The sequence below is a fragment of the Podarcis erhardii genome (assembly GCF_964252035.2).
Source record: "Podarcis erhardii genome assembly, chromosome: 5".
Taxonomy (NCBI): Eukaryota; Metazoa; Chordata; class Lepidosauria; order Squamata; family Lacertidae; genus Podarcis; species Podarcis erhardii.
The window spans coordinates 30391708-30408174 of NC_138509.1; the positions used below are offsets into that span (position 1 = coordinate 30391708).

Sequence of the window (16467 nt, forward strand, 5' to 3'; positions counted from 1 at the left end):
AACCGCCAACCTTCTGATCGGCAAGCCCTGGGCTCTGTGGTTTAACAGACAGCGCCACCCGCAAGTTTTGTCTTGAAGATTGTTTAATACACTGTTACGTATTACTATGCAAATGAAATACTGAACTCTATGCTACTTAAATCTGAGCAGTGGTAGAAAGTATACTTTCTCTCCTTGCACCCCACACTGACACCTGTATGCAACAAGCCACAATCCATATAGGATTGTAGCCTCAGTGTCGCATTAGAATATAAGTATTGCCTTGATGAATCAGTCCAGTAGAATTTGCCAACCTTTCGGGGCTTATGGGAAACATTTGCCAGCAGGAGAAGCTGTTGTGGACACCACATGCCACAAAATCATGCCCACACTGCAACCACATTCACTCTCCAATGAACGAACTGCATTCATTCAGTTAGGCTTGAAAAAAGTGTTGTAACTGCTGTCAATCCTAATGGTGGTGTGAGTAGGGGTGATTTTCCTGGAGAGTCAGCTGCAACCTCCAGGAACAGCACACAGACTCCAACTAGGAGCCATTAATTGGCTAGAAGTGTGATTTCAGTGGGGGTAGGGATCTGAAGATGAGAGCCTAGGGATACCAGGAAAGACCTCTGTGGGGACATGCCTGCCTGCAGGTGCCACGTTGATAACCCATGATTTTGTCCATAATTTTGTTTTCACCAACAGCTAGCTTCTGGCAGTTGTGAGCAAAGCAAGAAGGTCATTTTCTATTTAATTCCAGCATCTGATATTCAGAAGTATACTACCTTCTAGCACAGAGGTTTCATTTAGCTAATTTGCTAACGGCTGTTGGTAAGACAATGAATTTATCTAATCCTTTCGAAAGTTACACATTCATTCTTTTGTCTTTCCTGGCCTATGATCAAATCACTTTGCTGTCTACCCAGAGTCCCACCACTAAATGAGAGAGAGACAAATGTCTCTTTATCTGATGATTTCTTCACACCATTCATCAATTCCCAAATGCCGATCACGCTCCCAGCCACTTTCTTTTCCCTCCTAAACTAAAAAGTCACAAAATGCTGCTTTTCTTCCACACAGCACTCTGGAGCCAAATCCAGTAGGCCTCTGTGCTCTGGCAGTGAGTGCATGCGGCTGACAGAGTCAGCTTGTTTCTGCATTTGACCAAACAAGAACTGAAAATGAAAGCAGTCTTGAGCATGGTTTGTTTAGATGAAGTCCAAGCCAGTTTTCTCACAATTACTTCCTTTGCCACGTCCTTTTTATTCTTACTATTCAAAGAATACTTTGAATGGCTTTGCTGTCAAAATATGCACTTGCCACAATAGAGAGGCTACAAATATTTCATCTGGTAATCTTAAAAAAATAATAATTAAGCCCTATTTGCATATAAATAGAAAGTCTGGGCTTATTTCTGCCAGAGACTTGTCTTTGGGCCAGACAAAATGAAATGTGGGAAATCCATCATCAGATATATCAAATTTTCCCCTTTGGGAAGGGGAAAGAAAGCAGCCACACAGGGAGAGCGGAATGAATTGGGACTATAGTTCTGGGGAAGGGGTGGGGCTTAACCTTTTCTCTACACTATTTTCCCCAATCTAAATCTTTCCCAACTGCTTTTTGCCCTGCTTGGAGAAAACGTATCACCTCCTGGCAAATAGAAGGGGAAGAAATTAAGGCAGTGAGAGATTTTACTTTCTTGGGCTCCATGATCACTGCAGATGGTGACAGCAGTCACGAAATTAAAAGATGCCTGCTTCTTGGGAGAAAAGCAATGACAAACCAGCATCTTAAAAAGCAGAGACATCACCTTGCTAGCAAAGGCCCGTATAGTTAAAGCTATGGTTTTCCCAGTAGTGATGTATGGAAGTGAGAGCTGGACCATAAAGAAGGCTGATCAGCCAAGAATTGATGCTTTTGAATTATGGTGCTGGAGGAGAGTGCTCTTGAGATTATGGTGCTCTTGAGAGTCCCATGGGCTGCAAGAAGATCAAACCTATCCATTCTTAAGGAAATTGGTCCTGAGTGCTCACTTGAAGGACAGATCCTGAAGCTGAGGCTCCAATACTTTGGCCACCTCATGAGAAGAGAAGACTCCCTGGAAAAGACCCTGATGTTGGGAAAGATGGAGGGCACAAGGAGAAGGGGACGACAGAGGACAAGATGGTTGGACAGTGTTCTCGAAGCTACCAGCATGAGTTTGACCAAACTGCGGGAGGCAGTGGAAGACAGGAGTGTCTGGCGTGCTCTGGTCCATGGGGTCACTAAGAGTTGGACACGACTAAATGACTAAACAACAACAAATCCTGTTTTCCCTATGGAGGAAAACATGGGTCCAGGAAGCATCCAGAGCAGAAAAATGGCATGGATGGGAAGGGTTAATGCCTCTCTCCTCCTCACCCCCTCTACCACCCCTGCAGTTCTGGTCCAATAAAAACCAGGAGAACTGCTCACAGCCTAGTCTTCCATTTAGAAGACCCACAATCAATATGACGTCCCTTAATGTATTTCTATTTCCTCTTGGTTTGAATGTATCCGTGTGGAGCTTACTGTCTATTTTTTTGGTTTTAAGTTGACTTGGATCACCCTGCCCAAGATAATGCTGCTGACAAATTGAATAAATGAAAATGAAACAAATAATCTTAGCTGAGTGTTCACAATTGTAAGCACAATTTGCATTTGGCTATCATACACCTAGTTAGGGAACTTCCCTCCTAATCAAGATGTTTTATAGATGGTGCTGTACTTAACAACTACCAAAATAGCTAAAATGTGTAAGACAAAAACAAATCTGTGCTGGAGGTGTGGTAAAACAGAGGGGACACTTACACATGTTTGGTGGACCTGTGAAAAAATCAAAAGCTTCTGGAACACAGTATATGATGAGCTTAAAAAAATGTTTAAGTATAACTTTATGAAAAACACAGAAGCTTTTTTTTTACTAGGTATAGCAAGAGAAGATCAGAAAATATTCCACTATGCCACAAGAGCAGCAAGAATCTTAATTGCTAAAAACTGGAAAAAAGAAACTGTGCCAACAAAAAAGGAATGGCAAGACAAACTGTTAGAGTATATTGAACTGGCTAGATTAACAGAGGCAATTAGAGATCACACTAGACAAGAGTTTCAAAAAGCATAGGGAAAATGCAGAGAATACTTCACAAAACAGTTCCCTAAAATACATACCTGGACTTGTTTCAATTAATGTCTGCAGGATGTCTGTCTTTGTGGATATTTAAGTTATAATTAGAAAAATCTTAATAATTATTCATAAAGGAAACAGCTTATAAGAAGTAAGTAAGGAGGCCAGATACAGGATAAAGGAAGTCTTTTATTTGGTTGTTTGTATTGTTGTATGTTATGCTCACTGCATGTTATGTTCACGTTTAATGAGGGTGGATTTGTGTATTGGGGGGAGGGGTTGTTATGTTGTAAATAAAATTTCAGTAAAATTAAGTTGCCTTGGGTTGCCCTGGCCAAGATAATGTGGCTGACAAATTGAATAAATGGAAATGAAACGAATAATCTTAGCTGAGTGTTCAAAATTTGCATTTGGCTATTGTACACCTAGTTAGGGAACTTCCCTCCTCTCCTTGAGCCTACTAATGTCCCAGTGTTGCAAAACCTTTCTGCTTTTAGCTTTCTTGCTAGGGGCCATGAATAAACCAGCTGAGAACTGAAGATGATTAATTAAAATCCAGCTGACTTGTATTATGTTCTAATGGGACTTTTTATTCTTTTTGTTATTGGCACACAAAATTAAACGTGGGGTTTTTTCTTTCAGCAAGGGGCCCACAATGCACTAGGAAGCCTGAGGATGTTGGCTAAGACGGACTCTTTCAGAAGACCACCCTTCCTCAAATCCACTCACGGTGATGCTTGAAAATCACGGTTCCTTCCCCTAGCTTGAAAATAGGTAGATTCTATCCAAGAGTCAATGCTACAGAAAACCTAAAAGTAAATGAAATACATTTCCTGCCGTGTATATCAGTATACAGTCGTACCTTGGAAGTCGAATGGAATCCGTTCTGGAAGTCTGTTCGACTTCCAAAACATTTGGGAACAAGACTTCCGGGTTGGCGCCTCCGGCAATGGCTGAGCTCCTCCGATCGGGAGGAACTTACTCCATGAAAAACAGGGTCTGACCGCCACGGTGAAGGCGGAGACCCACTGAAATCACAGGCGGAAGAAGCCTGTGAACCTGGGATTCAGCTGGCACCTATTGCGCCTCCCCTACTCGTGGGGAAAACCTGTTTAGGGGATCCGGAGCAACGTGGGGTGAGTGGCGCGGTGCTCTGAATCGACTGCTTCTTTCACGGAGTGAAGCCGCATTGCTGTTGCTGGAGAGCGCTGACTTTTTCCTGTGGACAATTGGATTTTAAACAACTACCCGTGAGTAGAACGGAAAATTGGATCTTTAAGTACCTTAATTTGGCGCCGAAGCGGGAAGGTCATAAACAGGAAGTCCGCCTTCCGCTTTTGTAAATAGACTGAAGCAAAGACGTTACAAGCTAAAGTCTTTGAAAACTTTTGATAAAGGATTAAATCTCCATCGGTTAATAATACAAAACCCCCCTTGGAAGCAGGTGAAGAGGGGGGAAATTTTGAACCTGCAGGAGTGAGGGGAAAATCAAATTTCCACAGCTCTGAACCTGGGAACGGGCTGCCAGATGACACTTGGGGAAAGTTTATTGACAGAACGGATTTGACAGCTAGCTAAAATAAGAGCAAGATACTGTTTCCATTGTCTTCTTCTGCATTTAAAATGGAGGAAAAAGCAACTGAAAATTGAAACTATGATTATTGCCTGAGTTGTGCTTGAAAGAACTGATACAAGTGGAGACTGTTTCCCTCTAGAGGGAGCCTTTGAAATTGTTATAGGAGTGTAACTGGGAGGTCTCCAGCTGCAAGATAAAGATTCTGAGAACTAGAGATTGACCTTGGACCATTCAAAATGTTGATAGGAGAAGTTATTTTGACTGCATTATGCAAGACAAACTATTTGCTGGAAGAGATTCATAAAAAGATGGATGACATGACTTTTAAAATGGATAATTTGGAACAGAAAGTGACTAATATGAGACAAAAAGCGAGCACCAACACAGAAATAATTCAGGACCTGGCACAGGAACCTACCTTGGCAGAACAAATGGTGGAGGAAAAGGAGAAAGTCATTGTTTTTGAACCTAAAATAACACAAGCGGGATCCTTAGTTCTACAGAAGCAAATTGAGGACTATAAATTGAGGCCTTTTATGATTGAATCTATAAAAAGCCAGATTTTGAGGATTGGATCCCGGCTTGGACTGAAGAAGGAAAGTTGGAAAGATCTCTCTATCTGGGGATTAATTGACTTTTGGGACATGGACTTGGATTTGAAGGAGATTGAAGTTTTGGGGGCCTTTGGATTTGGAGGAATCTTGAAATACGTCCTGAAACACTGTATAGACCCTAGCTTCAACTATGGAAATTTGGCTGAACTGTCCAGAAGGAATAAAAGTAATGTTAGGATGGAGTTCTCTCGAGACTTGCTCTCTAGCATTAAAGAATATGAAGAAGATCTGCAGAAGGGACCTGGAAAAGAGTTAAGAGCCTCGGACATAAGATCTCCAGGTTGATGGACTATATGGAATTGACGGAAAGGACTGGCAGAATCCGAAACAAGGGAGAGGAGTTGATGGAAGAAGATTGGAAAACTTAAAGTTTATATATAGAAATATCGCAAAATTAATGAGTGATAGAAAAATGGTGGATTGATATTTTATGGATTTAGCAGAAATGTTATAAGGAGTTAAACATATACAAGTATTTTAGTTTTAATGTTAAAATAAGGTTAAAAAAATTGGTGAAAGGAGGGAAAGTAAAGTTACATTATATTGAGATAAATTACAGAACAAAAATTGGAAAAGATGGAAAGGATTTGCTGAAATAGATAATCGAATTAGAATACAAAAAAGGGAGGTGTGAGGAGGTCAAGGAAATAAGCGAATGAAAAATAAGTTGGGAAGATTAGTTGTGTTTTTTGTTTTTTGTTCTCTTTTTTTTCTTGTTGTGATGTGTTGTTTTGTTTTTGTTTGGTATGGTGTTATTGCTTTTACTTTTGCTTTTTGTAACTCTTGAAAATTTTAATAAATATTATTTTGAAAAAAACCACAAAACATTCGGGAACCAAAGCGCGGAAGCTCTTGCAGCCAAATGGAAGCCCCGTTGGACATTCGGCTTCCGAAATAATGTTCGGAAACCGCAACACTCACTTCTGTGTTTCGATCATTTGGGAACTGATTTGTTCGGGAGCCAAGGCGTTTGAGATCCAAGGTATGACTGTACAAGAATTTGCTGATATGTTGGTTATGTTGACATACGATGCATTTATTTAGACCTGATTAATGATGCAATTTTATACATGTGTACATTACTCACACGGGTGAGTAACACGGACACGGGTGGCGCTGTGGGTTAAATCACAGAGCCTAGGACTTGCCGATCAGAAGGTCGGCGGTTCGAATCCCCAAGACGGGGTGAGCTCCTGTTGCTCGGTCCCTGCTCCTACCAACCTAGCAGTTCGAAAGCACGTCAAAGTGCAAGTAGATGAATACCGGTAGGTACCACTCCGGCGGGAAGGTAAATGCCATTTCTGTGCACTGCTCTGGTTTGCCAGAAGCGGCTTAGTCATGCTGGCCACATGACTCGGAAGCTGTATGCTGGCTCCCTTGGCTAATAAAGCGAGATGAGCGTCGCAACCCCAGAGTCGGTCACGACTGGACCTAATGGTCAGGGGTTCCTTTACCTTTACCTTTACATTACTCACAAGTGGGCCATACATAAAACAGTGGGGCTTGCTACCAGGTACAGGGCTGTAATCCTAAACATTCCTATCTGAGGGTGCCTCCCCCATGAAGACAGTGGAGCTTGTTTCCAAGTAAATATGCTGCATGGATCTACATCCAGCTTTTAAGCTTGAGAGGTTTCAAGCAGACTTCTGTGACTCCGCAGAGCAGACTGCAAAGCGGTATTCAATCCCTTCCTAGACAAGCTTCATAGTCCTTCTAGCACACTTGGTTGCTTTTTTTGGGGGGGGGGGTTGTTTGTGGCATGAACTTGCAAAACCTCAAGGATCTTCTAGCTGGGCAAGTACAACAGGTTTGCAATGTTTCCTCTCATGGCGGATGCTGCCTGTAACAGGATTTCCTGATGTAGACACTCGGCTTCTCAGAAAGAGGCCTCTTGAAGGGATAGTTTTGAAATGTCCCATTAACTATCCTAAGGCGATTCTTTCCACACGCCTTTCCCCCCTTTCTCTTCCACCGAAAAGTTTGTGTACTCTGAAATAATCTGCCTCATATTCAGATTGCGTGTACGACACTGCAGAGATTCCAAAGCATCTCACACAAAGGCTGTCATTGCCCAACTTTATGCAAAATCTGCTTGGTTTGCAGTAAAAACACACCAACACAGTATTTCTCAAGGAGCTACAGCGTAGATTGTGGCTGTTATACACGACTTTACAAACCAGTGGTGGAAGCACATTGCACGGCAAAGTACATAGGAGTGTGTACATAGCCAAGACAGTGCCTGCCCCGAGGTCACCCAGTGAACTTCCTGGGGATTTATTTGAACTCTGGTGTCTCTGTCTTTAGTCTATGGGTTGTTGGTCTTTTGAGAATTGTAAGCTCACTGGCAAACCAGATAAGCTGTTGTGAACACCACACACAGGTTGTGACAAACACACACACATTCCCCTCTATCCCCCAGCAATTAGGCTTGGAATAAAGTGCTTTCACTTTCCCTCCCAAACCTAATGGGAAGAGGGATGTGATATTCCTGGAGGGTGCAACTGAGGAAAGCAAGAATTAACCTTCCCTCCCCAGCTGGAATCTCCTCCTAGCAACAAGGAAGATCAAACTAAGGCTTTTATTGGCTTTTCCCAAGTCTAATTTCAGTGGGAGGAGAGTCTGTGGGCAGCAAGGAAGGCCTCTGCAGATGCCAGGTTTGCAACCCGTGTCCCAGCCCAACACTCTGACCACTAAACCACAGTGCCACTGACCGCTGTACCAAGGAACCAAATGTGAAAAGGCAGCACTAGAAACGTAAGATACTCATAACAATGTTATCGTTGCAGTAATTACTATTACTCATCACCAGGGCTGGCCCAAGACATTTCACCGCCTGAGGCAAAGGACAAGATGAAACCTTTCCCCACCATTGTTCTGCATACAGAAACCCACAGAGCTAGAAGTGGGATCTTGCTTCAGTGCTGGCAATGGAGCAACATCCTCCATCTGACCTGAGGGCAGCAGGCTAGCTTAGGAAGTGAAGGGCAAGGTGCATGGCATATATAGCTTGAACCCCCAACACCTCTCCCCTGCTATTTCACCGCTCCACCCAGCACTTACTTGTGCCCTGCTCAGCCAAAGGCTGAAGTGGTTCATCCCATGAACAGGGCCACACATGTGCACATTCAGTGAGTAGCTGCACCTGAGAGCTTGCTCTGTCAGGGACCTTTCTCAGCAGTTTTCTCTGCAATATACTGTGATAATGCGGCTGCTGACTAGGCAACACAGCCAGCCCAGGTCAGTGGCAAAGCAAGAATAATTGCTGCTGGCTCAAGAGAACAGGAAGAGTTGGGAGCCTCAGGAGAGGGGAGGGAGGCCAGAAGAGAGGGAGCCAAGGGAGGCCAGAAGGAACAGCTAAGGGGCACACACTCCTACTCCCCATAAACATGAGGCAGCTGCCACCATCTGTCTAAGAGTAGGACGCGCTCATCATTTCCAGAGTGTTTCTGATGCGCAATGTGCTTTGTAATTCCTCCACACAAAACTCTCTGAGATAAGCCACAAGGACACCCACTCTACATATTTTTGTTTCATTGAAGCAGATGGACAGCGACTTGCCTGAGTCTACCCAGTGAATTAGTGGCAGGAATAGAATTAGACCAGAGTTATCTGGGGTTGAAACAGAGAACTCATTCAGTTGGTTCTTTTTAGCTTTTACTTGTGACTTAGACAAGAGGACACTGACCTTATTCCACACATATGGAAACTAAGCCTTAGTAAGAAATGCTATTTGCATAGGGAAGCACTGGCCCAGGCAGAAACAGAATACTGACTCCTTGTCTTGTGCTACTAATCCTGAGATGATTTCTGCACACATGCATGATTTAACTGCATTTTCTGGACGGGCTGAGAACTGCAAACTCAAGAGTTCCTGTTCTCTTTCTTTCTCCACTTACCAAGGGGATCCCCTGCGATGATGCTGTACTCCACTTGTCCATTGGGTCCCGAGTCTCCATCGTGGGCAAGGAAAGTCCACACCCTTGGCCCTGGCTGTCCTTCTGTGATGTCAAAGGGCCCTTCATAGGAATGTGGGAACGTTGGTTGATTATCATTGATATCGTTCAAATTCACTAACACCTTAAGACAAAAAACACACAGAATAGTTTGCAAACGCAGCCAAAGCAACAAGTAAAAGCTATGAAGCCTGTTATCGAGTACCTGCAGCCATCTTGTACACAACCACCAGTATAGTACTGCTAGTTTCATTTCACTTATCTCAATTTCCCCCACTGTATTTCTTTATTTGCAGCAACAGACACAAGCATTCTCAATAACCTTCATACAGAAATTAACGGCATCCAATGACATCCATCTCTGACTTAAAAGACTGGCAAAACAAAGAACATCTGAAACTCAACATTCCAGTGTAATTGCAAAGCTATGTTTCTTGACAAGGTAAATTTGTACGAGGATTTGCCAGGTCGAACCCTGATTGGGCCCAGGTCAGATGCAAGCACACCCTGGGAACTCTGTGCAATCGGCTGTTTGGTATTTATTATGCTGCTGCAGCTGTAATCAGTTTATTCTAGGAACCATGGAGAACAAGGTAGGGCTTAACGTGTGCCTGGAATCAGCTCTGGAAACTGTTCTGGAGGGCAGGCCTCATTCTTGAGCACATAGTTAAACTTAAGCAATGAGGAATGGGCAACAGAGTCGTTCAGCACGGAGTAGCCGCACCCATCTCCACACGCTGATTAGAAAGAACGGTGCTTGCAAGTCAGAGGACGTGTTATCCTGATAAGACTTAATTTTCAGTTGCTTTTATGGCAGTTATAAACTAACCAGTGGATCATGGAAGAGCCCTCATAGTTGCACAGTCCTGTTGAGAAAGCCATTACTAGGCGGTGCACTTTGATTCTAGCCCTCAAGATTTTTGGAAAATACTTGAAAATATGACTGCAGCTGCAGGAATTCTTCAGTGTGGGCAAGCAATTTCCACTCAAACTCCGAAGCTGCCCTTGTGACTTATTAATCTAGTCTGTGCAGAGTCCAAGATAAGCCCTGCCTGTCTACACCCACACTGTGAAGTGGCATAGGGTTGTAGAAGCCTGCAATTGTGGAGTTAAACAGCAACTTGCACAACAGTGTCTCCTCCAACATGATGCCTGCTCTGTTACATCTGCAGCATGGAAGCCCCTTTAATCCACTCCTTGTGACAGCAATTACTGCAGGGTGGAGGGGATGCAAGCAATCGCTCACCACATTAGGTTTTATCACACTGCTGCGAAGCTTTCTTTTTGGACGTTTGCTGTGCTACAGTGCACGCACCATGTCGTTTCTCATGCGGGTCGCTGCACACGGACAGGTGCCGCACGGAACAATCTATAATGATATCTTTGTGTTGGCCATAATACAGAAACTGATCCCGTATGTACATTGCAGCAAAAATAACGGAGCTAGGTAGTACTTCTCATTAGTATAAGAGTGAGCAGATTCAAAGCAGAGGAGAAAAAAGGGAAGGACCTCTCACATGGCCTTCCTTGAACAAGGAAGCAAAACAGTCTTCGGGAAACTGCAAGCAAAGAGTGAGCTACACAAGTCTAGAGTCGAAAGGTAACTCAAAGGTCACCTTGTTCTGCCACAGCAGCAGTATTCCTGATAGCTGACCTCTATTTGTTTCCCTTTCCTTTCCATTTTTGCATGTTTAGTGTATAATGGTTTTTGTTACCTATTGTAGCAACATAATACAAATATATATTTTTAAACCCTCTAATGATGGAGAGGCTCCACCATCAGCTTTCAAGGACATCTGCTTCCATTGCTGAAGTTCTTCCTAATGTTGAGTTGAACATCCCTTTCCTGTAATTTGAACCTGTTGATTGGGGTCCCACCCCCTTGGAGCAACAGAAAACCTATTGGTTCCATCATCCATGTGACAAACCTTGAAATATTTGAAGATGGCCAATCCTGTCACCTTTTAATCATCTGTTCTCCAAGCTAAACATATGTCTCTTTACACTTTTCTCATAGGGTCTCCAGATCCCTCACCATCTTTGCTGCCCTTCTATGGGCCACCATAAACATATTTCTTAAAATTCGGTGTCCTGCAGTGATTTTCCCTCTTTGCCAAATACTGGAGACAAGTGAGAGAGAAGTATGTTCTTCCCAAGGAAACTATCCATGGAATTTCCTCCTATTGAGAACCACAGATATAGTTGCTCCTTTTAAACGGTTTCTATAACGCAACAGCAATTGAATTGCAGAACATGCAAGAACACAAAAAAGGAGAGAGCAAGAAGTTTGCTGTGCACACTTCATAGAATGGGAGATCATTAATCTCATTAGCTGTTGCATGTTATGGAGGTTTAGCTTCTGGAAATGCAAGCAGCACCTGGAATTGCTTTTGGATGGCTGCTCATTATCCGTTATCCCGGAAGCGATACGTACTGTTGTGGTGGATGTGAGACGGCGTGAAGGGATTGGACACTGGTCTGTGGCAGTGACGATCAGTGTGTAACGCCCGTGGCTGATTTCATAATCCAACTCCTTCATTGTGCTGATTTGTCCCTAAAATGAGAGGCCAAAACAAAAGGGAAACATTAGCTTTCGGCAATGAGGACGGCGTATGCTCATGGAATGTTGGGTACCGGGGCTCAATACCTTTGTGCAAAGTGAAACAGCGATGTGAAAGTGTACTAACCGTAGTGCTGTTTATGTGAAAAGTGCCCATGATGTTCCCCTCTGTGATGGCATATGTAACTGTGCCGTTTGGCCCTTCGTCAAGGTCCACCGCATTGATGGTGATAAGGATTGCGTTAAGTGTGCCGGGGCCCTCATCCAGTGTGACTTCATACTGCTGCTGCCGAAATACTGGAGCATTGTCATTCTCATCCAGGACGGTGACATAGACCGTGGTAGTAGCCTGTGAGCAAACACTGACACATTCAAAATCATGCAAGGATAATAATAAAAATAAGTGTCTAGGTGCGAGCCATGCACTTCAGCCTACACACACATTTCCACAAGCTTCCAGAGGTTAACAAATACATCCATCTTTAAGATTATGCCATGGTCAGCTGTCAGGGTGGCTGTCTGGAGGAGGTCAGCAATAACTCACAGGGTGTTAGTGAAGTTAACGCTCTATTCAAAGAAACAAAACAGCTCAGGCAGAGGGAGCACAACAACGCTTCCAAGCAGATCTTGCCCCAATGAGGACTGAAGGTCCCCACCTTTCCAACAGCTTTCCAAGTCTCCTCCTCCCCTGGTTCCTTCCCAAGCAATCTGAGGCTCCTTCATCTTGTCTATCTTTGCTCCACCCTCTTCATACCTCTTCAGGTTCTGGCAGACCAAGGCGAAGTGGAGCTGGTCACTGCAGGAAGGGAGCCTGACTCACTGCTGCATCTTGATGCCCCCTCGTCTCCAGCCTCCTCTTCTGACTCTGATTCTGGACTTCTTTTTGCTACAGACTCTTCCTGCTTACTAAATCCTGCTACCTCTTCAGCTTCTCATACCTCCTCCCAGTCTGTTCCCTCTTCTCCCTCTAACCACTTGTTGATGTCCCACCCATCCCCTGGTTCTGAGCCTTCTTCCCTTGGGGGTTCCCCAGCTGGTGTCTCCCACCATTCCTCTGCATCCAGCCTGTCCATGACATCAACTGATGTTATCCAGGAGGCACAGCCACAGAAGGGATTAAATAAGACATTTGGTCAGGCGTACTAAGCAAGCAAGCAACACAAGCAATAGGCAACATTATTTTGGCAGTGCCTCTGAGAGACACTGAGGGGGCTTCCAGACAACCTGTTTAACAAGCATTTTTGAGGTTATCCAGGAGGCATGGCAAAAGGTATCACGGTATACAAATGAATGCATTGTGGTATATTAAAATAGGGCAGAACAATGGACCAGAATTTAATGAAACAACCTACTGTGATGTGTGAATAAACCCTGCAGTACAGAAAGGCCTATTAACCCTTCCCAATTGTCACAGGAGCCATGCAAAATGCTCTCAGCAAACTACAGAATGTTCAACTCATTCCACAACAGACTTCTAAAATAAAAAACATTAACTCTCTTTTTTTCCCTTTGTAATTTTTGGGTCCACTCTGAAGGACTTGGATGAAATATATCCATTTGGATTTGTCAATCTGGTCTGCATCTTGTGTTTCGAAAACTGCACCCCCCCCCATTCTGAAATCAATTATGAATCCCATGGGATTTGAGAGGAAGAAAGGAAAATGCTTAAGAAAGGAAGAACAGGCTGCTGGATCAGGCCAGCATCCTATTCTCATTGTGGTCAAACCAGGTGCCTGTGGGAAGCCCATAAGAAGTACCTGCAGCACTCCCCCCCCCCCGAAATTTCCAGCAACTGGTATTCATATGCATTCTCTCTGGGATGAGGTAGAAGAAAGCCATTGTTAGCCTCATCTTCCATGAGTTGTCTCATCCTCTCTTGAAGCCATCCAAGTTGGTGGCCACCCCTACCTCTCTATTTCTGAATTAAAACTGTATGCACCTCAAGGTCAAAAGCCAAATCTAATAAACCAAGAGGATTTAGGAAAACTCTCACACAGAGCCTTGCTGTGCACTTCCTCCACAGCCAGCAAGTAAGGATAGACCTTCTGGACATACTGCCCACCTTGAAATACACGTGGTCAGGGAGTTTGGCTTTCCCTGTTATGGGGCAAGTTGCTTTGCAGAAGAATACTGTCAGGGAACCGCCATCGGAGAGTCAGGTGGTGGAAGGGCTCAAGGAGGCTAGGCGACCCTCGGATGCTGAGGAAGGAACCAGCAGGGGGAGAGGGAGAGTTCCTGCAGAAACTCAGTCGGAGGAATGGCTCCAAGATGCTTCCAGTGAGAACAGCGGGGAGGGCTCAGGACCTCCGCTGGGGACGCGTACTCCGCGCAGGAAACTGTCACGCAGAGAATCCAGAAGGAGAGTTTCCGTCAAGGAACTCTTATGTTGGCGTAAATTCCGGAAGCGCCCACTGACGGATTCTGCCAGCGATTGAGGTAGCCATGCACCCATGGCTCCGCGGACTGGGAGAGTTTAGAAACTGATTGCAGAGCCTGGAGGGCTTGAACGCTTACGCACAAGTAGCCCCCTTATCCCATTACAAATACTATTTCTTATTTATGGAGAGAAGTACAGCTGAAAAGTTCTCCATGAAAAAAGAAGACTTGGGGACAAACCACATATCATGAAGGAAATCGAAGAATGGCCGTGCAATTCTAACAATAAGACCTATTGAATTCACTAGGGATTAGTCCCAGGTAAGCAGAGTTAGGATTGCAGCCGAACACTCCCAATGTTTACTTTTATTTTTAAACAAGTGTAAGGAACTCTGAATTTGATCAGAGCAGCTGTACTTGGGAAGAGAATGTTTAACTAGTCCCCCAATCCAAATGCGCCCTCCCCCCAGCTGCTGTGGTAAAATAATAATAAAGCCACTTCCGGACCTGGCCCAGGAGGTGGGGTTGCGGGCTTCACGCCCACCCCACATGAGCGGGGGCTGGGGGGCGGGGCGTGGCCTGCCCTATTTAGGGCCGGCGCAGCCGGGGCTCGCCCTCTTTTGCCAGCTAGCCCCCACGTTTTCCCACCCTCCCTCCCTTTAGGTAGGTAGGTTTCTGACTTTGCTATGGACTTCGGTCTGTCGCCGCAAGGGGCATGGTAGGAATTTTTCCCAATTGGCAATTTGCAGCCATTTGGTTTTTCGCCTACCTCGTAGTAACTCATCACAACTCCTCGGCATTGGCGGTCAGGCATTGGTAAGAAGGGGTTAAGAGGTTGTGGGGGGGGGGAGGAACGCCATCACCTCCCCCCAGTGAGCGAAGGGTGGTCCGTTAAAGGACTCCGGGGGGGCGTGGCCCTGTCCGAAGCCTATGGAGGTGTGGGCCAAAGGCACGCCCCCCGATCGGTGACCCGGGGGAGCTCCTAGTTGACGTGCCTCTGCAGGAGACTCCCCCACTATGGTGTTAACCCTTCCCGTGTCTCCAGCAAATGGGCTGGAGCCGGATAGTCGATAGGACCAATGCCTAAGCCAATGCCTCTCATTCCTGAATTCAATAAAGTTGTGGCCTAATTCACCCATTTAACCTTAAATTCTGGTGTCTGGTGTCTTTATTTATCCTTGGTGGGGGGTGGGAACTCGCCACGCAATACATGGACCAAGTATTTATCATTGTCCCTTGTGGGGCTAATAGCAACTTGGAGAGACGATTTAGATCAGAGGAAGTGTTAAGCACCTTCAGCGCTGCTGCTCTTAACAAATTCAAACTGAATACCCTGACAAGACGTCATTAATGGAACATGAGCTCCCTTTCAGGCTAGATTTCAGAAATTGTTTCAGCAGGATGGTCTGCTCATGCAAATCAACTCCCTTTCCCTCCTTCCTTATCAGAAGCAAGGGCTGATTCAATACATCAAAGGTTTCCTGCATTCTTCAAATTGTACCTGTCTGTTGAGTAGATTGAACAAGTGGCCTCAAAGCCTACTGTAAGCAGCACTGCCTTTCAGATAAGACCAACCAGCCCAATCAGTTTAATTGGCCACACACTGTTTCTGCAACATCTCCTAGACAAAGCTCCAGGAAATCATGTAACAACATAGTACACAGCAGAGGAATTATGCAACATTTTGTGGTTGAAACGCTGTCTGATCACGCAAAAGACATCTTTGCTAAGAGCCTCTTGCAACTTTCCCCTGCTTGGTTTTCACGTGTGAGCATGACATCTCCTTTCCCTTTGTACTCTTTTTGATCTTTCTTTTCTTGTCTTCAAAGCCGCGCCATCTCGACTTACTATTTTATCTGGTTACTTTAATATTGCTATGTCAGAATCAAAGAGCATCTTTTAAAAGCACAGTTGAGAGAAAGGGAGAGAGAGGGAGAGAGAGAGAGAAAGCAAGCCAAGCACTGCATAAATTAAGCTGATTGACATATCCACTTGACTCACAAACATAAGCAAATAAAATAAATAAACACCACATGTCTCCTCCCTCGCCACCACACAAGCACACACACTTGTGCACAACTTGTGTAGTAATAAGCAAATCTACTTTCAGCTCCAAAAGTACCAGATGCCAAGAGAAAAAGCACTGGGATGACTGACAAGCACCTGGAGAGTTTTTCAAGTATGGGTTTCAAATGTTTGATGCAACACTGCCTTTTAACAAGTCCATCTTGCCTCAATATTCCCTACTCTGTCTGGCAGGGGCT

General features: G+C 44.6%; 1 protein-coding gene and 1 long non-coding RNA gene across 2 annotated transcripts in view; one reads left to right on the plus strand and one right to left on the minus strand.

Annotated features, from left to right (window-relative positions):
- CDH23 (cadherin related 23) overlaps positions 1-16467 on the minus strand; it is a 383781-nt gene that overhangs the window by 36089 nt on the left and 331225 nt on the right. The window contains exons 37-39 of the mRNA XM_081861783.1: positions 11955-12176; positions 11702-11821; positions 9211-9391 (exon numbers count right to left, since the gene is read on the minus strand). Coding sequence (XP_081717909.1) covers positions 9211-9391; positions 11702-11821; positions 11955-12176 — 523 coding nt within the window. The remainder of the gene's footprint in view (positions 1-9210; positions 9392-11701; positions 11822-11954; positions 12177-16467) is intronic.
- On the plus strand, positions 980-9328 carry LOC309341987. The gene is made up of 3 exons (XR_014156636.1): positions 980-1184; positions 3767-3898; positions 9215-9328. It is a non-coding gene; the product is annotated as an uncharacterized lncRNA (long non-coding RNA).